This window comes from Sus scrofa, chromosome 8 (genome assembly GCF_054392235.1).
Source record: "Sus scrofa isolate SSC_HxYL_T2T_F1_AM1 chromosome 8, Sscrofa_HxYL_maternal_Yorkshire_Landrace_v2.0, whole genome shotgun sequence".
Classification (NCBI taxonomy): domain Eukaryota; kingdom Metazoa; phylum Chordata; class Mammalia; order Artiodactyla; family Suidae; genus Sus; species Sus scrofa.
In genome coordinates this window covers 5,808,376-5,833,684 of record NC_139390.1, presented here as the reverse complement: position 1 = coordinate 5,833,684, position 25,309 = coordinate 5,808,376, and the positions used below count along the sequence as shown (strand labels likewise).

At 46.0% G+C, this 25,309-nt stretch overlaps 1 protein-coding gene across 22 annotated transcripts in view; it reads right to left on the bottom strand.

Moving 5' to 3' along the window:
- Window positions 1-16,455, bottom strand: part of STX18 (syntaxin 18) — a 123,476-nt gene extending 107,021 nt beyond the window's left edge. For 19 of the 22 annotated variants that reach the window (XR_014813592.1, XR_014813591.1, XR_014813594.1 and 16 more), the window contains exon 1: window positions 9,094-9,297. Coding sequence is in view for 3 of the 22 variants with exons in the window: in XM_021100996.2 (XP_020956655.1) it covers window positions 9,094-9,261 (168 nt within the window). In the remaining 19 variants the exon portion in view is untranslated. Of the gene's footprint in view, window positions 1-9,093; window positions 9,298-9,714; window positions 9,898-16,239 lie in introns of those variants that run through there. The other 3 variants (XR_014813605.1, XM_084973826.1, XR_014813606.1) reach the window with 2 other exon arrangements.
- Window positions 16,456-25,309: the final 8,854 nt, after the last annotated feature.

Here is a 25,309-nt window from a genome sequence, read left to right as displayed (position 1 = left end):
ACATCTGGCCTAATGGGCCTCACTGATTGATTCATATGTTCCTGTATTAATTTTTAGCTTTAAAATGTTTTAATATTTGGGAAGGCTTGGTATACCCACCTCAACACACATACTCTTCCATTCTTCAAAATTATTTTCACGTATCTTCTTTTTCTAGAGGGACTGCAGGACTACTTTCTGTTGGAATTGTGACTAAACGGCACTGAAGCTGCAAAGCTAGTTGAGGAATAACTGATGTCTTTACAACACTTATTCCCTTCCACATACACAACATGCGCTCCTATTTATTCAAAAGTCTTTGGTGGCTCTCTACAAAACTGTGAAGTTTTCTACGAATGGGATGTTCACATTCTTAGTAAGGTTATTTCTGGAAACGTCTTTTGTCGCTACTATAAACGGTTTCATTTTCATTTGATTGTAAGTGGTCATTAAATAGCTACGGATGACCATTGATTTTTGCACATTTATTCGGTACAAAAGCTCAGGAGGTCTTTGGTAATTGCTAGGCCACAAAGCACTCCCAAGTTGGTTTCATACTGCTGACCAGGAAGAAGCCGCTGCCTGGCTGCCAGCTTCCTTCCTGTCACTGAAACACAGCAGGCTTATGCTCACCTCCTGCCCAGTTTTACTTGCTCTCCAAGGCTCTGCTCCCATGTAAAAGTTTTCTTGTGTAACCTGCTCCTAATTATCAACTAGCCCTTTTCTATACGATTCCAGCACTGAAATGAGTTCTAATACATTTAAGACTTGCCTCAAAATTAGGGATAATTTTCTTTTTATCAAACTAGGACATCCAATTTTTTATATTTGAGAAAATATTAAACAGAAAAAACAAATTGTTTAATATTTGGGTGAGTCCTCCAAAATTAGGGTTAATTATTGGCAAAGCCTAAAAGTATTTATGTCAAGACTTATGCGTTTTAATTCCTTTCTCAATTTCTCCAAGTCGAGATATGCTGCAGTCTGTCACTGCTTCTTGGACTATAAAAGACATGATGATGGAGTTCCCGTCATGGCACAGTGGTTAACAAATCCGACTAGGAACCATGAGGCTGCAGGTTCGATCCCTGGCCCTGCTCAGTGGGTTAAGGTCCGGCGTTGCCGTGAGCTGTGGTGTAGGTCGCAGATTTGGCTTGGATCTGGCATTGCTGTGGCTGTGGTGTAGGCCAGTGGCTACATCTCCGATTCGACCCCTAGCCTGGGAACCTCCATATGCCCTGGGAGTGGCCCTAGAAAAGGCAAAAAGGCTAAAAAAAAAAAAAAAAAAAAAAAAAAAAAAAAAAAAAGACATGGTTTTACCAGGGTTCTCCTATCATCTATCCAAAAAGTGAACAGGAATGTTGTACCATTCTGTGAAAAGACACGCTTCTCTTGATTAAATACAACTTATGAGCTCCATAAGAAAGCTGTGACAAATGGGCATATGTTAAACTGTGACAGCAGAGGAGTAGGCAAATTTAGTATTTATAGACTCTGAGGACCCGAAAGTCAGGAAGAAAATAAACTACGGAGTTTAAAATTACAACTGTGCTGCAAGCTTTTCACATCTGAGTTATATGCATCCATTCAACACATACTTTCACTTCTCTGGCTTTTTCACTTTCTTTTGGACGGTTCTGAAGGGGCCTCTTTTTAAGCCAATTTTAAACCTAATATGTTTTAAAACACACTAAGTTTTTCATAACATGAGCCATAATTAACCATTGTAGATGTCCCCAATTCTCTGCCCACCAGAGGGAGCCCATATTGATTTCCACGTCACAAAAACCCTCAAACATCAAGTCTATAAAAATTCTAGAATTATTCATAATACGATCAGTACTATAAAATTACTTAATATTATATTTCTATCCCCCAAATAGAGGAAAACTGAATAAGACCAGGTATGTAAAACCCTTAACAGAGTTCCTGACCTACAGCAAAAGCTCAAAAATAACTGACTTTCCAAAATTAGTTTCCTCCTGAGAACTAGTTACACGGCACAAAGTAAACGGGAATTTTGACTCTTACACACGGCGGAGAAAGCTCAGTGGATATCTGTCCTGATCGAGGGTTCTGGCTTTGGTATACTGACAAGTCTGGCTCTCAAGCCTGGAAGACAGACTCAGACCCTGGACAGGACAATTCATTAAAAATGTCACCCTGGGAGGACCTGTTCTGGCAGCCCTGTCCTAGCAGAGGATACACTGACCTGTTGGCTCCTGCCAGCTAGAAGCTGAAGAACGATGGGACCCTCTGACCCAGTCCAGATTTGTCTGGAAAGAAGGAGAGTCCATGACTATCCCTGAAAACCGGGTTTCTACGGCATGTGACACACTCATTACCACCAAGATGAGTTTCTTTCAAGAATTAAGAAAGCACAACTCAGGGCAGAACTCTGTGTGAGAACCTGGCCTAAAAGGGCCCGAGTGAGTCTCTAGCCCAGCTGCAGTCTGGGGTGGCTGACCTACGTGGCTCTCGCCATCATGAGGCCCAGCCCAGTGTTTGCTGGATTTGCGAGGCAGGTCTAACTAAAATCCCCATGTGGCTGGCCGGGCTGTGTACTAGGAGTCTACTTTAAAGACTCAGCTATTTCCAAGATCTAAATGTAACAAAGTCAGAGGGCCCCCTGGGTTCCAGCGCTGCTCTCCACTCCAGCTTTACCAAGAAGCACTGCTACCGGGGTGGGGTGGCGGGGGGGGGGGGTCAGCAACCACTTGTTTTAATAAAATTCCAAGGGCCACCCGGCTCCCTGGATCTCTTCTCTGCTGTTTACAACTGTGATATCACCATTTAACTTTCCAACCAGAAAGCTGGGAATTATTCTCCCTCTTCCTCTTTCTAACCCCACAATGGCCACGTCGTTTTGAATCCACCTTCTAAACATCCACTTCACCCATCCACTCCTGTCACTAGCGCATCAGCTTTCATCTGGATCACTGCCTCCTAACTAGCATTTCTAAGTCAGTCGTGTTACACGCCAAACCCATCTGCAATACTGCTGGTTATTTTAAAACACAAACACGAACTCGTCATGCCTCTGCTTGCATGGCTTAGAGTGTAAAGTCCAAACTCCTCAGCACTGCTAACAACGCTGTCACCCAAGGTGTGGCAAAAGTTTCTCTAAAGGGCCAAAGAGGAAACACTTCTGACTCTGCGGGCTGTTGGAGCTACAGCTCTGCGCTGCGGCACACAAGCACCCACAGCCTGAACTTGGAAACAAGTGAAGGCGGTCACACGCCATTAAAACCTCGTTTATCCCCAGGGGCTAGATCTGGCCTCTGGGCCAGAGCTGGCTGACCCCTGTTTTAATCCAATCCTGTCCCTCGGACCCTCACCCCAGGCCTCCCCCAGAAGAGGGCCCCAGTCTTGCCTCTGCCCCCTCCATCCCCATCCCGGTGCTGCCGTGACGGTGCCTCTGCTCGTTCTCTCCTCCCTCTGCAGGGAGTGTGAGCGAAGCCCCTTCCTTTGTCTGGCAGAACGGTTCTCATCCTTCAAGGTCCAGTTTGATTTTCCACTGATTCTCCCTCAAGCACCTTTAGTTACTCTTTACCTATATTTTTCAAAGGGCCGGGACATAATTTTTTGTGTCCTCACAGTTGACTGACACCGATCAGGAGTCCAATGCTTATAGGAGGTGGAATAAATCAGTTAGTATCAAATCAATACAATTTCAAAAGCTACAGTCTTCAGAGTCCTGGGGGAAATTTAGCAGTGCAGTCCACACCAAGGGCTCACTATTTGTATCCAGCAAAGTCTCTAGCACCAAGTTCTGCTTACTCAGCTATAATGATCCATAAAAACAGAGCATCAGGAAGCTAAAAGAGGCCTCGGAGACCAGCAGCACGGTGAGACTGTGTCTTTGAGCCCTGCAGTTGGTTCTGGAGGAGCTCCTCGAGAAGGAATGGTGGCGGGGGGGGGCTGGCTACTGAACCGTGCTCTCCCCAGCCCTCAGCCCAGCCTTAGCTAAAGCTGCTACTATTTCATTTGCAGGAAGATTTCTGCATAAATTTCAAAAAATCTATAACAATTCAACAGACTCCAGTTCTGTCCGAAGCCTACATCCTAAACCTGATTTGTTTCCTGATCTGGTTTTGGCCTGTGTGGCCCTGTCCCCAGCTTCTCACCACCCTGTGCCCCTGCTGCTCGAGACCACGTCTTTAAACCATGCTCCTTCAACTGAAACCCTTTTCAAGTAGGATTATACCAGTCCTTAGATAAAGTCTATTTCCAGATACTCTGGATAATTATGCAGGTGGTCCCAGCTTAACCTGTGGGTCTAAACATTGGCACACAAGGTCACCACTACATCTAGAAGAAAATCAAGGAGGACCTGGGAAAAGAGTTCCCGTTGTGGTGAGGTGGAAACAAATGCAACCAGAAACCATGAGGTTGTGGGTTTGATCCCTAGCCTCGCTCAGTGGGTTAAGGATCCCACGTTGCTGTGTGGTGTAGGCTGACAGCTACAGCGCCAATTCGACCCCTAGCAGGGGAACCTCCTCAAGTGTGGCCCTAAAAGGCAAAAAAAAAAAAAAAAGGGAGGGCCTGGGAAATCCATGCTGAGTGTTACAGCTGTCACTTACACCTGAGCTGTTGTGCTATTTATGTGTCTGCTTCTCCACTTGACTATAAACTCCTTGAGGTAGGAACTAAATCTTAATTAAAGTTAATCCTTATTTACCGTTTACTCCAGAGCCTGGATTTAGTGTGTGTGTGTGCATATATATATATATATATATATATATATATATATATATATATATATATGCTGTATTGTTTTAAGGAATCATCTTAGGATCACACATTTCTTGAACTGGAAAGAGCCTTGGACAGAGATCAACTGGCTCCAAACCTAAAAGCAAAGTGACAGAGCAGGTCAACACTCGCTGATTAATTCAAGAACCATTCACTGAGAACCTATCCCCTGCATTGTTCCAGAACCTCAGGATTCAGTGGCAGACACCAGTCTTTGTTTTCATGAAGTACATATTCTAGCAGCTAAACAACGAATGACAAGAGCAGAGCAGAGCCCAGGAAAAGGGTGCTACTCAGACAGGACAGTGGAGGAAGGGCTCACTGAGGCATCACCAGAGCAGAGGCCTAGAGATCAAACCACGTGTTATCTGAGAGAAAAGTATTCCAGGTCGAGGGAACAGCACACATCCAGGTGCTGAGGTGGGGATGTGCCTGGAGCGTGTGAGGCAAGCCAGGAGGCTGGGGTAGCCAGAGGAGAGAGCGCGGAGCGAGGGGGACCAGAGCATCTGGGGATGGGCTGCGGTCAGAAGTCTGAATTTAAGCCAGGAACTAAAGATAATCAACTCCTAAAAAAAATAAAAATAGGAGTTCTTGCTGTGGCACAATAGGATCAGCAGCATCTGGGGAGCTCTGGTACGTAGGTTCGATTCCAGGCCCAGCACAGGGGGTTAAGGATCCAGTATTGCCACAGCTGCAGCTCGGATCTGATCCCTGGCTCAGGAGCTAGGGAATCCGACTAGGAACCATGAGGTTGCGGATTCGATCCCTGGACTTGCTCAGTGGGTTAGGAATCCGGCATTGCCGTGAGCTGTGGTGTAGGTCGCAGATGCGATTCGGATCCAGCGTTGCTGCAGCTATAGCTCCAATTCAACCCCTAGCCTGGGAACTTCCATGTGCCGAGGGTGCGCCCTAAAAAGACCAAAAAAGAAAAAAAGAAAATAGAATTTCCAGCAATGCAGAGTCACTAATTTATGTTATATGAAGTGAGGATATCTTTTGTTTTATAAGAAATGACTACAGGTATAGTCTAAGCTCTCAGTTTTACCAGTGTGGACCCAGGTACAGAATGAGTATGTGGGCTGCCCACACAAGGGCAGAGCTTGGGCTGGAACACAGGATTCCTGGGGTCCTGTTACTGGCTCCATACCCTGCACACTCCGTTTGGCTGCTTAGCGGGTCCTGGTTCACCATGCGGGGCTTCCCTGGGCCCTTGTAACCTTTATCATTAGTGAGAAAATGGAAGAGCCACCCTGTGAGGAACCTGCAGACACATCCCCAAAGCAAAGCCTGTCATTACAAACCCCCACAACTCCAGGTTTTTGTTTCCCACAGAGTTGAAGACACCCAGGCAGGGAAGGTGAAGGCAGGTCCGGCTCTGTGCCAGGGACTAGAAGGAACATTTGTATGGGCTTTGCCCACCCAGCATGCCTTACTCCCTGGTTTTAGACACAGCACTTCCTCTTCCAAGGTTCTGGTGGGGCAGCAATCCCAGAATGGAACCCACCTACTGCAGTGGATGTCATATGACCTGGCCAACTGCAGAACTTTATCCCTCAGATCCCATAACAAGGGCTCAGGACTCAAGCAGAAACAACTAGAGTCCTTTCCTGAGGTTTCATGGATGAGACCTTGAGAAAGAAGCTCCCTCCTATGTTTCCCAGTTATACAAGCCAAGATGTTCCTGTTTTGCTCGGGGTAGTTTACATTAGATGACTGTTACGTGGAACCAAAAGGATCCCCATGCATGCAAGCACCTGCATACTTTTTCTCATTTCATCTTCACTCTATTTTAGAAAGGAAGAAACTAAAGTTAAATAACTTGCCCAAGTTCATGCAGAAAGAGACATTCAAATTCAGGTCTTTCTGCTCTAAATCTTATTCAGTATCCAGTTATGAATTCAGTATTAACTCAGGAAGGAGAAACTCAACTAAAGAATTTTTTATTTAAAATTATGGTGGGAATGTAAGTGGGCAGGGTGAGAAATAAACAGCATTAACCTGCATCCAAGGGCCTGGCTTCTTCCCCTGGCTCTGTCCTTTGACCTCATTTATTATGACACTGGGCAAGACATTTCACTTACCTGGGTACTGGTTTTCTCACCTATAAAGTGAGAAGTCTGAACAATGTGAAATTAAGATTTTCTTAAGTACTGAAAGAAAAAAGTCCATGGTTCTGCTTTAGGCAAATAGACGCGATTCCTATGATATGTCAGGTAGGATGTCAAGCAAGTTTCAACTTGAATGCCAGGTCCAACATTCGGTAAAGGCCGGCTGGGAGACAAAGTTGCAAAGGATTCTGAACCGTACAGATCTACTGGGAAATTAGCAGTGGCCTCCACCTTCCCAGGGAGGAAGAGGGAGAAACAACCATTGCTGACAGCTTCACCTCGACAGAGGAGCGTTGCTGCCTCCACTACTGATGCTATTAGTGCTGGCACAGGGTTTTCAGATTCCTTCATGAACTTACTTGTTCCCCTCTGCAAGCGAAGAATGAACATACAAGAAAGCTAAGTGGTTTAGAGAATATAGCTTCATGCCACTGATGAAAATACATCTAAGTGGCCTACGCGGGGTTAGGAAAAGAGTTAAATGAGAACAATAAAAACCAGGGTGGTTAAGATATACACAGTGTCTCGTAAGACCCTAATAATTCGCTTCCCAGTTAAGGAGGGGATTATCATGCCCATTTTATAGAAAGAGGAATGAGGCTCAGGTCACAGGACTTGCCCCAGTCACCCACTTCTAAGTAGCAGAACCCAGACTGGAATCCAAGTCTTCTAAATTCAAGACCCAGTTTCCACTCCCAAAGTCCCCACTAGCCTCACAGTTCAAATGGGTTAACTAGTCCAGCTCCCACTGCAAGTGGCATAGTTATCACTGTTTGGAGTTGTTCAGCTCCAAGTTCCTCCCCCCAAAATTGGAAACACCATTACGAAATGGTTTGTAATTTAATGGGTATTCACACACTGAGTATTTACAAATTGAGCCTAGAGTTACCTATCGCCCCCACTTCACGTGGTCTCCTCTCTTAGCCCAAGATGCCCTTCTCCACTCTGTCGGCCCTGAAAGCAACTATTCCTCTTTCAAGATTTGTTTCAGGCACCCCTGGAAAGCCTTTCTTGGCCCTGAGGCAGAACTGCGCACACTCTCTTTTGGGCCCTTCACAACACCTACAAGGCTTTAGGGCACTTTTTTTGTTACTATGTCTGCCTTCCTCCACCAATTCTTTTAAATTGTGTCATTCTAACACAATGCTGGCCAGAAGGCAGTGCTTAATAGATGATTATAGATGGACTGAATGTATTCACCTGGACCAATTTCCCTTTCCATGCTTAAATGTCCCCTGCAAACTGCCACTCACTATTCAAGCATACCTGTTTTCATTAAAAAATGTCTGAGTGTCTACAAAGTACCAGGCATTGCACTGTGTATCAAACAGAAGTGGATTTATCACGAAGCTTAAGCTTCTGGGCTCCTCACTCGTACCTCCCAAAGCTCCAAACTTTTTTTTTTTTTTGTGATTCGGTATTTTTAATATCTTAAAGAGGATGGACAGAACTGTATAAGCTCCAAGCTCCACAAAAACTAGATCTGTCCTTGGTGCCAAGGACACAAAACAGGCAAACATTATGTCTCCCCTTACAGAGTTTCTGTTTAGTGGGGAAGACAGACAACCATTTGTTCGTTCCTTCATTCAACAAACATTGACAAAGCAATGCTGTGATTCAGGCTTTGGGGATTCTGAGGTGAAGCCAACACTGTTCCTGCCCTTAAGGAGCAGGTCGCTTCTCTCCCAAACGAAAGCCTGCTGTGTTCAGGGAACAGAAGGCAGTTTAGATGGCTGTAACAGAGACTGTGAAAGACTATCCTAAACCAGTCTCAAGATGTGCCAGTCCCTAACATGGGCCCTAACCTACTGCAGGAGGCTAGGGGAAGGGAGAGGTCAGCTGAACGCGATCTTCGGTCTCAAAGCGGGGCGGGAAAGGGGAGGGACGCGAACCTGGTAAACAAAAGAGGTAAATACACTGTGGTCAGCGCTGCGACAGGAAAGCAAAGGACTGTGGGGGAAGCTCTGCCGGCGTCCAGGTCTGCAGTGACGGCGGACTCATGACCTCACAAAGCAGCCTGTGAACTCTGCGGACAGTTCCAAGTTCCCCAGTTAGCGTCCCCCTTCCTCGACCTAAAACTGTACGGTTCCCAGGACAGCCGCCGGCTCTCCGGGACCTGCCCACTTCACACCACCTTCTCCAGGCGCTTCCTTCACACACTGCTCACGGGACTGACCCGGTTTGGGGTCTGGGGTCCCTGTCGCGGGTCCGCCCCCCCTCCAGCCCGCCGTTTCCATAGCAACCAGCTCACCACTTCGCGCGCGCGGCTGGAGAAGTCGCCCTTGGGCCGGGGGCTCCGGCGGAACAGCTCATCGCGGCTGCCCTCAACCCCGCCGCCTACCGCCACTCCCAGCGCTTTGTTGCGGGTCTTCACGGTCTTGACGCTGGCCCGGAACAGCAGTGTGATGTCCACCGCCATGGCGACCCGCACCCACAACCTCCACCAGGCCGGCCCACGTCAGCAGCCGGCGACGGCAGCAAGAGCCGGGCCACTGGAGGACCGTTCCGGTTACGCACGGTTCCTCCCGCCAACGGCGACTCGAGGAGAAAGGTTCCGGATCGCGCGGGTCCACGGCGGCGAGAGCAGAAAGGTTCCGGCCCCTGCCCGTGTGCCCGGCGGATCCTCTCTGCTCCCCGGACCTCGCGACGCATACACCCGCGCCCCTTTCTCCCTCCGGCACTCCTCGGCGGGCTTGGAGTCCCGAGCCCCCGCGAGCCCGCTTGGGGTGTGTGCGCCCCGGGAACGAGGGGATGGAGACGCCGGAGCTCCGCTCGCTCCCTTCTCGTTGCTCCCGCACTGCCTGAGCCCGGCCGCGCGGGTTGCGAGGCGAACAGGAGGCGACCCAGCCTGACCCAGACCTGAAGGACTCACCTTGTGCGGGACTGAAGCCCGGGGACAGTGACCACCTGGGTGCAATAAGTGCTAGGGCAGAGCAGGTGTACACTGCACAGAGGTAGAGGCGCTTCCCGCCAGCCTTCAATCCACCTGATCTGTAAAAAGAAGCCAGCGCCTTCCTCAGTGTTACTGTAACAAATTAAAGGAGGTAACACGTGTAAAGTGTTCTGGCGTTGCTTCGCTCGTAGAGACCAAAGAAAGTTAGTTATCGTTGTTAATTTCAATATAATTGTTATCGATCTTGCTATTTACCATGGTGGGGAAAGCTCTGCAGAGAAGGCGTCACACTACACAGGAGAAGACAGATTTGAAGAATGACTAGGAATATATCAGATGGGGACAAGGATGGGAGAGTTTCACTGGTTTCTGTTTGTCCTCATGTATGGGTTTAAAATATATCACCTTAAGTCATAGTTATTTCAATTCACTGCAAGTTAGCCAATGAGTTCTTTCTACATTTTGGTTCAAGGTTCAGATTTAATTCAGGATCTCTTTGATTTCATCGTTTTTCTTAAGAGGATGTACCACCAAAATATGTATTAAAATGTGGTTGTCAAGGCGTGGCCAGCAAAATAAAAAATTATTTTACATCACTAAGATGTAATCTGTCTTCACTCTCATTTTCTCATGAGTTGTGTACAGCTGGGTTTTCCAGAGGCCGGTGACTTGTGATATTGCAAAACACTGAATGCAGAACAGCTGTCTTCTATTAAGCCAAACTTTAGAGAGATTTTGCAAAAATAAAAAACAATGCCGTTCTTACTAAGTTATGTTGGAGATTTTTTTTTTTTCACGAAAAGACACACTTTATGGTAATATGTTATGGATTTATTTTTGTTCTCAACTGAATATTTAAAATTTGTTTTAATTTCTAATGTGGAAAATACGTGTAGATTAAAACCCATTTAAACCAAGGTTGTTTTAGGGCCCTAAATAATTGTTAAGTGTAAAGGTGCTCTGAGACCAAAAGTTTGAGGACTTCTGTGTTAAATAAGTTTATCAGAAATAGATGTCAAGACAGTAAATCAGCAACTGAAAGAGGGAAAATAGTATTAAAACCCAAAGTGTTGCCACTTCAGGCTTCCTGTATGGGGAAATAAATTTTCATACAGCTTTCTTCTGCCAACAGAGCAAGAGAGAGAAAATGAAGGCGAAATTACAGAATCTCTGCCCATGATTCTGTCTTACATAAATGGCCCTTTGTTTTACTGAGACATTAATGAGTCTTTGGCTTATTTGAAGGTAAGCCTGGGGCAGAGTAGAAAGAAAGAGAATTAAATCACCCTGCATAATAAAAATGAACACGATTGAATTAAGCATGAGGGGGGACCCAGAACCCAGGGAGGGAAGGGGCCAGGAAGGGGAGAGGGAGAGGGAGGGTCCTGAGCTCCCCCAAGCCTTCAGCAAGTAATGTGTTTGGTGGGGTTGGCTTTTTTGGGTCAAAAGTTGGGGAGAAAGGTCTAAGTTTTCTGTCTGTATCTGCAAGAGCAAAGATTATGGAGATGAGACCCAAATGAGCTCACAACATCAGGCTCTAAAGCCACACGTGACCACGAGCACACCAAATTCCTAGAAAATTTGCAAAGATCTTGAGAAGTTCCCTGAACAGACCATGAGATAGGAGATGTTGCATTTTTATTATTTTACTCTTAGCCTCGAAGAGCAAGGTGACTTCCATTGACCAAATAACTATCTGAAATCCCGTCAAGCTGAGGGGGAATGCTGATGAAAAGAGGAGCAGCAGCACAGAGTGTACTACAAACTGCCAAGTTTGAAGTGGTACCTAAATTACGTTTCATTAGCAATAATGTTTCCTGCATTAGGCTAGGCTCTCATCTTGAAAAACTGTAGGGCATACTGGAATTCCTGAATATAGTTGCCTGTAACATCATCTTCCATACAATCAGGATGGATGTAGCAGCTGAGAATCATTTGGGGACTCTCATAGACATCCTTAAATGAAGCCTTTGCCAAAAGTACATTTCACATCCAGATGCCCAAGCCATGACAGACTGTACTGTGAGTGAGAAATAATAGAGTTACATTGTTGTTAGCCACCAAGATTTTGTCACTGTCCCATCCTTTAGAGAGGTTGGTTTTAATTTCATTTCAAGTGTAGTTGATTTACAATGTTGTGTTAAAGAGGCTGTGTTTACACCCTACGACCTGGGGAAGGTTGGTGTAAGCAGGTATCTGCTGTATGGAGGGTGCCCAAGGCCTGGAAGTGGGAATTCCTGCAGGGCACTATAGGGACACCAGTTTTCCGGGTCTGTGAAATCATGGACTTGCTACAGTAATATAGTAACTGGAGACCCTCTGTGGTAGTTATTTTATTGTTTATTCATATTCATAGCCCCTCCTAGGGAAGGGTGATTGTTCCTTGACCTATTGATGACTAACTTGACCAGGTGATACCTTTTAGCCATGAAAAGTGACATGTTGGTTCTGGGCAGCAACCTTAAAAGCTAACGTGGTTCACAATGGTTTCTTCTTCCTCTGCCATGACAACCTGTAATGTTCCATTGGGTCATCACCCTGGGTCCCTGAATAAAGATGACAGGGAGCACTGCCAACTAAGGACCTATTGCTGGCAGTGAGAAGTAAACCTTTGCCCTTGTCCATGGAGATTTGTGAGTTCTGGTACTTCAGCATAATTAGCCTATGCTGACTGATAAACTCCATATCCAGATATCTGCCAACACAGACTTTTGGGTGCACTCATCACTAACCATCATTACAATGTTCTCTCTTAGTAGATAACGGACAGAGAGGAAGGAACTACTAGATTATACCTAGATCTAACCAACAGGAAAGACCTGTTAGAATTTTTAAAGCAACAGAAACCTTAGAAGGCTGGCTCCGCCATAGTAGAATTCTCAATGCAAGAAGAATGGGCATAGAAAAGGAATTTCCTAAAGAAATTCGTCCAAAATTTTTTTTTCCTCAGGGACTATAAAAAGGACCATGACTCTAGGGCTGGGATGCTCAAAGAGTAAACTTCCATTCCTAAGAAGGAACCTAGCTAACCAAATCAGGGTGATGGAGAAATTGGAACACTTGTACACAGCATATACGCACAGTGGTGGTGTCGCTATGGAAAGCAATATGGAGGTTCCTCAAAAATTAAAAATAAAACTACCATGTAATCCAACAACTCTACTTCTGGGTATTTATTCTAAAGAATTGAAATCAGAATCTTGGAAGAGATAGTTATACTTCCATATTTGTGGCAGCGCTATTCACAAGAGCTCAGACATGGAAGCAACCTAAATGTCCAATGACAGATGAAGGGATCAAAATAGATGTGATATACACATACAGTGGAATATTATTCAGCCTTAAAGAAGAAGTCCTGCAATACACAACAACACAGACAAAACTTGAGGACATTATGCAAAATGAAAGAGGGCATTCACAGAAGGATAAATACTGGATGATTCCACTTATATCAAGTATCTAAAATAGTCAAACTCATAGAAGAAGTGAAAAGAATGAATAGTGGTTGTCAGGGGCTGGGAAAGAGGGAAATGAGGAGTTGTTAATCAATAGGAATAAAGTTTCAGTCCCGCAAGATAAATGTTTTAGAGATCTGCTGTACAACATTGTGCCTGCAGATAACAGTACTCTATTGTACACTTAAAAATCTGCTGAGACGGCAGATTCCATGTCAAAAGTTTTTAGCCCAATAAAATGGAATTTTTAAAAAGCCAGGATGGATTTCTCCAAGGAGCTTAGTTTTGAAATGGATATGCAGGGAAAATGGGAGAGAGCCAAGCGGCAAACACAGAAGTTTGTCATGGCCAGTCCTTCCAGGTATTGTCTTTGTTCTTCATCCCCCTCCACCCCTCCCCAACTGACAAAGTACTTAAAAGAGGAGCGACCACATTCTTCCTTCTTACTTGATCCTTGGCTTGGGTTCTGAGCCCCTTTCCTGACCTACTGACCTTGTTTCATCCTCCTATCTTCTCCCACCTTGTAATGAGCTAAATGTTGGCCTCCAAAAGACATGTTTACAACTTGATTGCTTGAAACCCTGACTGTTACCTTATTTTGAAAAGGGGTCTTTGCAAGTCTAATTAAGAATCTTGAGATGAGAACATTCTGGATTATCCAGGTGGCCCTAAATCTAAAGAAAAGTGTTGTTTTAAGAGACACACAGAAAAAAAAAAAAAAAAAGGTCACGTGAAGACAGAGATTGGAATGAGGCAGCCACAGGATTGCAAGCAAGCACAGGATTGCTAAAAGCAAGGAAGCATTCTCCCCTAGAGCTTTCCAAGGAAGTACAGCCTGGCCAACACCTTGATTTTGGACTTCTGCCCTCCAGAACTGTGAAAAATGAGTTTCTGTTGTTTTAAGCCACTAAGTGTAGGGTAATTTGTTACTGCAATCATAGGAAATTAATACACATCACAACTACTCTCTCCTCCCATCCTTCCTTCATTACGCCCGTCTCCACCTTCTGAACTTCTCTCCCTCAGTTTGGTCCTCTTGATTCTTGGTTACTCGACAATCCCTCCAGGTAAACCATTTTCAGCTGTCTTGGCTCTATAGCTTTCTTGACTTTCCTCAAGCCTGGGAATTGCCTACGTTTGTTCTCTTGCCTCTTTGATCTCTCCACCATCCTCCATCCTTAGAGAATCATAGCTACCCAGGTCCTCCAGCCTTCGATGAAGGCTAAAGACCAGAACAACCTGTATCTGGCCAAAAAGGACACTGAAAATCTCCTTTCACTTAATTTACTGTGAAAAAATATCCAATGGGCCATCATCTTAGGGTGGATGCTTCCCTCTGTAAGACTCCGAGAAGATAGCCATATTCAACAGTCACATTTCTAAGTTCTCTATTAAGGAGCTATGTGCATGCAGAATGTGGGAGAAAACTTGTTTTGAGGTTCTGGCAGCAGCTTGGCACATCTGGAACATCCATGCCCAGAGCAGTCCTTTGCATTTTGGGAAGTCACTCTGAACAGTTCAAATATGTGCAGAGAAAGGGGACCCTTGCCCAAATCAGCCCTGGGGTCAATGAACAAGATGCCACTAGAAGAAAAGGAGTTACTCAGCAAGTCTCAGCGTGGGGATGAAGCAGATCTTGGGCTCTCAAAGACTCTTTGTCATCCTGGGACTGTGTGACAGCATTTCAAGAGCTAGAGTTCCAAAGAGCAAAGATGGCAACACACTTTCTATGGTTTGAACTCCTGCCAGTCAGATCTCTGGTGACCACCATAAGGAGATTTACTTATTCAGAAAGTTATATCAGGAGTTCCCATCATGGCTCAGTGGTTAACAAACCTGACTAGCATCCATTGAGGACTCGGTTTGATTCCTGGCCTCGTTCAGTGGGTTAAGCATCCAGTGTTGCCGTGAGCTGTGGTGTAGTTCGCTCGGATCTGGTATTGCTGTGGCTATGGCTGTGGTGTAGGTCGCAGACTCGGCTCAGATCTGTCTTTGCTGTGGCTGTGGTACAGGCCAGTGGCTACAGCTCCAATTCGACCCTGAGCCTGGGAACCTCCATAAGCCGTGCATGCAGCCATAAAAGGACCCCCCAAAAAGTTATCTCAAGACATGTCCTTTTGCTGATTTTCATGTGAGAAGACAAGGGGTGTAGGCATACGTGTGTGTGTTAAAATGCAAGTGTTAATTGGATTTCATTTTCTGGTCTTTCTTGCCATTAGCAATGGTCTTGGGAAAAACCCTCCTTTCCAACCGAGACGCCCATTCTTTCTTGCTACAAATGAGTCTTCAGGAATACTAAGCCCAGCAGGCAAGGAGGGCTGAGTGTTGTGGGCACACACCTGAGAGCCAACTTTGGAGGCAGGGATAGCTCTGAGTTAAGACTTCCCTAAGACTGCCCAGACCTCTCTCCATCTTTCTCTGCCTCTCGCCTCCTCCGTTTAATTACCTTTGCAAACCAGCTTTCTCTGCCTCTCAGTTCACATGGTCAAAACACAGCCCTCCACCCCAGCTCCTGAGCTTATATGTTATGCTTTTTCCCCCTTTTGTCTTTTTTTAAGGGCCACACCCACAGCATATGGAAGTGCCCAGGCTAGGTGATGAATCAGCACTACCGTTGGTGGCCTACCCCACAGCCATAGTAATGTGGGATCCGAGCTGCATCTGCGACCTACACCACAACTCCTGGCAATGCTGGATCCTTAACCCACTCACCGAGGCCAGAAATAGAACCCACATCCTCATGGATGCTAGTCGGGTTCGTTACTGCTGAGCCACAATGGGAACTCCTACATGTTATGCTTCTAGATGCAGTTGTATCAGTCCCAAACCCAAATTCTGGGCATGTTCAAAAAACGTGGCCCATCTTGGGACAGACATCTATCCCCATTTAATCAGCTATGGCTCAGCACACAGAGTCACAGGGTTCAAACCTGGCTGTCAGGACACATTCTACTGGTTGGGGTTTTGGGGACATACTCATTTCCCATGGTTGCTATGACAAAACCCCACAAATGTAATAACTTAAAACAAAGCAAATTTACCATCTTACCATTCAAGAGGTCAAGATTTCAGCATGGGTCTCACTGGGCTAAAATCTAGGTGTGGGCAGGGCTGCATGTCTTTCTGAAGGTTCCAGGAAAGAGTCCATTTCTTTGTCTTCTTCTGCTTCTAGAAGCTGCCCAAATCCCTTGGCTTGCAGCCACTTCCTCCTCCTTCAAAGGCAGCCATGGTGGGGTGAGTCCTTACAGCGTATCACTCTGACACTGACTCTGCTCCTCCCTCTTCTACATTTAAGGACCCTGGGAATTATATTGGGCCCACCTGGTAGTCTGGGATCATCTTTCAATCTAGAGGCCATCTGTTTAACAATCTCAGTTTCACCTGCTACCTCGGTGCCCCCTTGACAAGTAACATAACGTACCCACACTTTCCAGGGATTAAGGCTTGGACATCCTTGAGGGGCTGTTGTTTTGCCCATCACAGGAGGGTAGCTCCAACAGAAAGGAGGGCTGCTTATGAGCTGGGCAGATGCCTCTTGCCTGTCTTCCGGGAAGAACAGAGAAATCCACCTATTTTTTTTTTTTTTCCATTTCTCCAAGTTTCTAGCCCTGCTCCTTGTAACACTCCAAGAAGCTACAGAAATAAGGAAAACAGAATGTCTTTAAAGAATTTAATCCAGTAGGAGGCTTTCAGGTACCCAAACCCCCAAGACTTCGTCTAAAATCTTCTAGCCTCTTCTCCCTCTCTTAATTATTCCTCTTTGCTTAACCCATTTCAGAGGACTCGCAACAATGTAATCAACAATGACTGAAGTTCAAGTCTGCACAGGTTTGCACTTTGGTGCCACTTCCTCCCAGCCCTCACTCCATCCACCCCAGGAGTTTCATAAATCACTTCATAAAAACACATTTACTGGCTTCCCTGGTGTAATGGCAGAAATAAACTGCTCCATGCACTCTTGGAAACTCCCTCCAGAAAACTCATGCATCGTTTTGTTGGTGTGGCGTCTTGGTTTCCAACCTGAATTTCCACTGCCTTTGCTTTTCTGACAGTATCTTCCATAATTAACATGGCTGAATCCTCCACTTTTTATTGAGTTGGACGGCAAATCACAGAATAAATGCTTTCCCTTGCACTTTAAAAGGCTTTAATAGGAAAATATTTTTCTTACATCCTGTTTCAAGGGGAAAATGTGATTTTAGGGGACATTTTATAGTTCACAACAGGATATTGAAGGGCATTTGGTTTTGTTTAGTTTATTATGACTGTGTTTCTCCAGCATGAAGTGGTGTTTTTTGTGATTATGTAGATAAGTCTGATTAAGGTAGATAGATTGCCATAGAATTATGGAAATTTAGGACTGGAAAGGGACTCAAATATCATCCAGGCCATTCCCCTCATATTTCAGATGAGAAAACAAGTGACTTGTCCAAGATCACACATTGAGTTAGTAGGGGAAAAAATGAGATTTGATTCTTTATCTCTCAACTGTTCAGTGTCCCCAAACCAGCTTTGTGGGGGTAGTGGTAGGGGTGGGAGTAGGGGAGAGGAATTTATACAAAGGGACCCATGTGTTTCTAAACTTATTTGTTCCATATAAGTACTTTTGATTTGAGAATCAGGATGATTAGCAAATGTGGATTCACGTGTGTTGTATCCATCCATCCATCCACCCTCCATCCATGCTTCCATCCTTCCATCCATCCATCCATCCATCCACCCATCCATCCATGCATGCTTCCATCCTTCCATCCATCCATCCATGCTTCCATCCTTCCATCCATGCTTCCATCCTTCCATCCACCCATCCATCCATCCATGCTTCCATCCTTCCATCCATCCATCCATCTTTCCTTCCATCCATCCATCCATCTTTCCTTCCATCCATCCATCCATCCATCCACCCATCCATCCATCCATGCTTCCATCCTTCCATCCATCCATCCATCTTTCCTTCCATCCATCCATCCATCCATCCATCTTTCCTTCCATCCATCCATCCATCCATCCACCCATCCATCCATCCATGCTTCCATCCTTCCATCCTTCCATCCTTCCATCCATCCATGCTTCCATCCTTCCATCCTTCCATCCATCCATGCTTCCATCCATCCACCCATCCATCCATCCATGCTTCCATCCATCCACCCATCCATCCATCCATGCTTCCATCCTTCCATCCATCTATCCATGCTTCCATCCTTCCATCCATCCATCCAGTCATTCAGTCAGATTCCAAATACATTTGCAGTGTGTACTCAATAAGTGGCCCTGTGGTAGGTGCTAAAAAGATATAAACAAAGCCAAAGTCTCCATCTTGGAACAGATCAAAGACTAGTGGGGCAGACAAATGTATCTGTAGACAATTATAATTCAACATAATAAGAGCCATAACTGTTTCGGTTGTTTTTAAAGGACATCTCTGGAAGATGCAATTTTAAAAAACTTTATGTGAAGTTCCTGTCGTGGCTCAGTGGAAATGAATCTGACTACTATCCATGAGGATGCAGATTCGATCCCTGGCCTTGCTCAGTGGGTTAAGGATCTGGCATTGCTGTGAGGTGTGGTGTAGGTCGAAGACTCGGCTCAGATCCCTCGTTGCTGTGGTTATGGTGTAGGCCAGTGGCTACAGCTCCGATTCAACCCCTAGCCTGGGAACTTACATATGCTGTGGGTGCAGGCCTAAAAAGACAAAAAATAAAAAACAAAAGCTTTGTGTATCACTAGACCCTTCTCCAGGGATGGGAAAACATCAACATGAATTAGAAAGGGGACTCAATTTCAGAAATAGAGTTTGTGGTCTTCTCTGGCCGTTTCAGTCACCCCAGTCTTGATGGGGCTCTGTGGAAGCAGGAACCAGGTCTCAGCCTGGCATTGTGACAAGACCCTGGGCTCTGAGTCTGACGGTCTCTTTATCGATGCATTAAAGGTAAAAAATAACCAGCAGGGTTGTTGTGTTCCATGGACTGATCTATACAAAGTGTATAATGCAGGGTCTGGCACAGAGCTAGTGACAAAAGTACCACCTTTGTGGCAATGAGGCTGATGAGTTCAGCTTAGTGTCTGGTGGTGCCGGGGCAACTGGAGGTGGTGGAAAATCTTGTTCATGTACTGGAAGGGGCCTTGCTTTACTTTCCGGTCTCTGCATCACCCGACGAACATGGGCTGTGCAAGTGTGGATGAGGGCTGAGACAGGACCTCGGGTCAGTGTTGGGATTAAAGGAAGCACTTAGATTAGAAAGTAATTGGAGACCGTGGTTTAGGTCGGTCTCAGAGAATATTCCTGGGATTGGAGTATTTATTCTGGAGAATATTTCTGGGACATGGAGTATTTATTCTGGAGAAGAGAAGACCTGGGGATGGATAAAATAAAGGTCCTCAAGTATATACAGCAGTAGATGGAGAACAGCTGTTCCCTATTTCTGTTTTGGACAGAATGAGAGGAAATGAGCTTACATTGAAGCGTGAGGGGTTTAGGTGAAACATCAAGAAGTATTTCCTAGATGTGGGTGTTGTTGGACTTTGGAATGAGTTGCCACGGTGTTTAATATCAGGACAGTGTCTCTTCCGGCCACAGATTTGTATGTGTGGGGGCATTGGTTACGTGTAGGATGGCTATACGCTCAAGCTGTTTCCAAACTGAGGCGTCTATGTCACTAATACAAGAGCATGAAACCCCAAGCCACTGTCCTAGACCTTGACCTATCATAAGAAACGGTTGTGAGACTAGCTGCATGATGACCTCCAGCAATCTGCCATTTGACATTCCACAAATACCACGATTGCTTATGTAGGCTACTCCAGAGACCAGGCACCTCCCCTCTCTGAAATTTATTAAGAAATTCTCTGTAGGGCTTCTTTCACCAAAAGAGCATTTAATAAAGCTTGGAATTTCCTCACAACACATTTATTCTTGTTGATGTATTTTTAGGTCTCCATTATTACTTGTCTTCACCTTTCTTTGCTTTGTAGGCATAAGGCAGGCCAACCCCACAGGATTCCTAAAGTTATCAATAACCAGGAATTGGCCACACTGCTGGAGGTCTCCCCAACCCTCCCAGAAAAGTCAAGTTTCTCACTGTTTCATTTAGGGAGCCTTTAGGCCAGCCCCTGGTTTTAATAATAGCTCATTAAAGAGGCAGGCAAATGACAGCTCTAAGTTAAAATCTGGACATCAAAGTCTTGCTGTGAGGGTCAGTGCTGGAAGAGTTTTGAGTCATTTCCCCCTAAAGGTAACCTGTGATGGGTTAGGTTTTTGTTTTAAGAAATTGAAAGTTGAGTGGCTGTAAGTTAGAAGAGGTATTCCAAAAATAATCTGTGCACCAATCATTCAGCAGTGATCACAGAAGTCCCTATACCCCCAAAGTGTTATGTTGGAAACGTCTGATTCATTATAATAAGCCATCAATTTATTTTATTTTATTTGTCTTTTTAGGGCGGCACTCACGGCATATGGGAGTTCCCAGGCTAGGGGTCGAATAGGAGCTATAGCTGCCAACATACGCCACAGCCACAGCAACACCAAATCTGAGGCGCATCTGCAACCTACACCACAGCTCATGGCAACACTGGATCCTTAACCCACTGAGCAAGGCCAGTGATTGAACCCGAATCCTCAGGGGTACTAGTTTGGTTCATTACCACTGAGCCACAACAGGAACTCCAATTTAATTTATGAAATCCATAATTGTAATCAAAGGACTTTCTCATGTTGGATGCCTCCTGCTGGACCCACAGGACACTTGGTGGTGACAAAGGAGCCCAGACTGGCCTTCTATCCCCTGTGGAAGAAGGAAGAGTCATGGCTTCCATAACTGAACCAACCTACAGAGTCCAGAGAGATGTTGACATCATCCCCGACTTCAGGTTCCTACCCACACAGGGCCGACAGGGGGCAGGGAGGGGCAGAGGCAGCTGCTTTACCCACCATCAGCCCCTGTGGCCAGAGCGAGACCTCAGCTCTCTTTCCTATGGCCCCCGATGGCCACCCCCTGGGTCTACGGAGAGACCTCCTCCCCTCAGCCATTCTTCTGTCCTTCTCTCCCTGACTGCATGGTCTGTTAAAGCCCTGGAATCCCCTGGGGTCCTCCCTTTCCTTGGGTTGTCACTCATCTTTGTTTCTGAGGCTCATGCAGGGACTTGAGGGAGGTCTCCTCAGCCCTGAAGCAGGGGGGATGTGTGAACAACAGTGGATCTTTCTGCTTGGGCAGGTTCCAGTCTTTTATTTGTAATCAATGGCTGTTCAGCAGTGAGTTGTGAGCTTGGTGTGCTTTTAAGAGGAGGTGAGCTCAAGGTCCTTCTACCCTGCCATTTGTCTGGAAGCCAGTCAGACCTCTCATTGGTGCTTCCACTGTGAGCTCTGCCACCTCCTCCCCCCCTGAATTTTAGTCCCTTCTTTTGTCTTAGCCTTGGGTAGTATAAGTTCCAGAAATGGAGGGTGGGAATGGAGAGGAGCATCCGTTTCCCTCAAGGAGATAAATGGAAATTTCTGGCTTGGGTGACTAATCGTGGGCAATAGAGATGGAGGATGAGGATGCCCGTGATGAGGAGGAGAATGGAGAGGGCGAGGAGGACGAGTGCGAGGAGGAGGACGATGAGGGCAAGGATGCCAATGATGATGTCTGTGAGAGCCAATCCTTGTGTACCACTTACCAGCACTATTTTAAGTGCCTTATGGACAATGTGTCACACAACCCTATGAAGCAGGTCATCTGATCATTCCTGTTCTATAGATATGAAAAGCCGAGGTACAGAATGGTTAAGACACTTGCCTAAGGTCACAGAGCAGGGGTAGAATGCAAGCAGCCCAGCTTCAAAGTCTGCAATGCCTTCCTTGGAGAGAGCAGTCATGCCAGAAGTACCTCTGGGCCACACAGGCAGAAGTGCAGAGTAGCTGTAGGAACTCCGGTTTTGAGGTCAAAGATGGACTCAAGCAGATTTAGGGACCATCCCTCCCCTTGGGCTCCTGGCCTGGCCAGACCTCCCCAGGGGGCTGCCCTTCCAGCTCTGCCTGGCCAGCTGGGCCAAAATCCACTCCTTTTCTCCATTTCGCCCACTCTCACCCCAGGCTTAGTTTCTATTTCTTGCCCTTGGAATTACTCCATGCGCCAAGCAGTCTGCCTTGCCATTATTCTGTTTCCTGCCCATCAAACTGCTGCCTCCCTTTCACATCAGCATCCCCAGAGCTCACATTTGTATAGAGCATCCCTAAGAGGAATTAGATTTAGAGTTAAAAGGCAGATGTAGTGACAATAGCCATCTCCTTGGGAAGGAGCATTTTCACCAGGCAGTGATTTTCCTCCTTCCTGCTCTGCTCCAGCTCATGGAGTGGGAAAAAGTGAGGGCCTCAGTCAAAGAATGTAATTTACATAAAATAGTTTCCAAATTTATTAAGGGAGCAGACAGTGAAAGGAAACCCACAGTTCAGGAGTTTTTGCACGCATTCAATATCTTTCCACTGGCTGAAGTATCATCTTCCTGATTTAATGAGGGCTGGGCAAAAATTGTAAAAGTGTGCTCCACTTTCAAGACTTTGGGGGGTTTACCATCCCAGGTGGGGCAGGCAGCTAGGGTGGGGCTGGCAGGGAAGAGTTAGAGCTAATCTGTTTTACTAGGATGTGTTGCCAAACTGAAATTGTTAGGCCGATTCTATAGGTACAGACAGGAAAAACAGCCTAGGTATGCAACTTGCTACCCACCCATTAATTTCACTGTCAATCATCCATGCATCATTTAGCACACTCTCTATCCATCCACCCAATTAATATGTATGTCCTACTTTGTTTTTCAAAAGCATTTGGAAAAGGTTGCCAGAGATCTGAACCTAAGAACAGCCAGGGGAAGAATGAGTTGGGCAGGTGGCAGGTAACGCCCAAGATAAACTTTGCTGGGACCAAAGGCCTCTGTCCCCTGAGTAGCCTGTGACAAGAGAAAGCACTGGCTTTGGGGTTAGGCATAGCTGGTTTTGAATCCCAATGCACTTAGTTACCAGCATTGACTAGTACCTTCAACCTATTTGTCTTTAACACCCCAATCAGACTTAACCATCGGGGTGTTGGTAGATGACCTGGTACTCGTTAATGTGTTCTTCATGCAATACCTGTCATTGAGGCAGCAACTTTTTATCCTTTCTCTGAGTATTTCCTGAGCATCTACTGTGGGTTGGGAGCTGCTCTAGCTGCAGGAACTACGGTAGGGAATGGGTGGCCCCACCCTCACTGAAATTCCTTTGAGTACTTTTTTGCCTTTTGCTCATTAAAAACGCTTACACAAGGTACAAGATCAACACACAATTTTTCTAACCCTTGGAGACCAAAGAAAATGAGAATATCAAGACTCAGAATCTCAGAGACACAGGCTCATGTGATTTCATTCCAAAAAAAAAAAAAAAAAGGCAACAAGAGGTTTTGTTATTTGTTGTTTGTTTTTTAGGAAACTTATAGCTGTTTATAGAACAGAGAATGTAAATATGACCTGATGTTTCAGCCTTAGGCATAATATTCCAGACATTTCTGAAACCCACAGAGGGGAGCTTTTACTTCTCCTGAATGTCTCCCCACCCCGCCCACTCCAACTGCCTTTTTCCTCCAGTGGAATTATATACACAAAGCCTACCCAAGAAGAGTGTATGAAACACATGCCAGCAAAGTCTCAAGGGTTCAGGATTCATTCATTCACTCATTCATACATTCATTCAGTTGACAAAAGTTTATTTTTTATTTATTTTATTATTATTTTTGTTTTTAGGGCTGCGGCATATGGAGTTCCCTGGCTCTGGGTTGAATTGGAGTGACAGCAGCCAGCCTACGCCACAGCCACAGCAGCAGGGGATCCAAGCCCTGTCTGCAACCTACACCACAGCTCACAGCAATGCCAGATCCCTGATCCACCGAGCGAGGGCAGGGATCGAACCCTCATCCTCATGGACATTAGTTGGATTTGTTTCCACTGTGCTACAATGGGATCTTCCAACAAATGTTTACTAGCAGATACCATTCGGCCAGTACTGTGTAAGAACAGGGGGGAAGTGATGGAAAGCAAATGGAAGGAATGCAGCAGGGGTCTTGTCCTCAGGCATCAGGAGAGGGGAGGACAGCTTCAGGGAGCTAACAGCCTGGCACCGGCCCTTCTGTTCTTCATTCCTCCCTTCCTCTCTACCCTTCTTCCCTCCCTTCTCCTTGGAAATGACTAATGAAAGCGAAGTAAAGTCCGAGAGGCAGAGATGGTCAGGTCTTTAATGTCTAGACTTAGAATAAGATTCCCAGGATGTAGATCTTGGCATCTATTCCCAAGCCCTCGTTGGATGCTTGGCTCTCTCCTGGCAAACTCCAGCAAGGGGCTGCCTATTTTGTTCAGAAATACCCCCCTGGATGCGGAGCTCTCCTTTATGGGAAAGCTCTTTCTGTTTGGGGATGCTCTAACTTGTTCATTCAGCAATTTTTTTTTTCCTTTTTAGGGCTACGCCAGTGACATATGGAAGTTTCCAGGCTAGGGGTCAAACTGGAGCTGTTGTTGCCAGTCTATGCCACAGCCAGGGCAACAGTGGATCTGAGCCGCTTCTTCAAACTACCCTGCAGCTTGCAGCAATGCTGGATTCTTAACCCACTGAGCAAGGCCAGGAATGGAACCCGTATCTTCACAGACACTATGTTGGGAGGTTCTTATCCTGCTGAGCCACAACAGAAACTCCCATTCAGCAAATATTTACAGAGCCACAGATATGTCCCTGGCTGGCCACAAGGCACAGGGGACACTGAGGTAAATCAGACGCAATCCCTGCTGCCCGGCTCCTCCCAGGCTTCCTGCTTCTTTGAGGCCCTCTTTTGCCCTGTTCTCTCCCTGCTCCCTCTCGTGTCACACGGCTTTTACATCAGTGACCATCTGCCCATGTTTTTTTCCAGAACTGAGCCCTCAACTTCAGGTGTGGTCTGACTCTCACGCCTCTCGGGTCTCCCGTTCTGAAAACTGTGCTTGTATTAGAGTGGTAGAAGCTTATTAATGTTTTGGCAGCCAAGTCTTACTTGTGAGTCACAGGGGCTGGCGGCCACCAGTCCCACCTCCTCCCCTCTCCACTCCTATCCCCATCCTCTGTCACCCTTGCTGCTGTTAAGCCTGGCCTC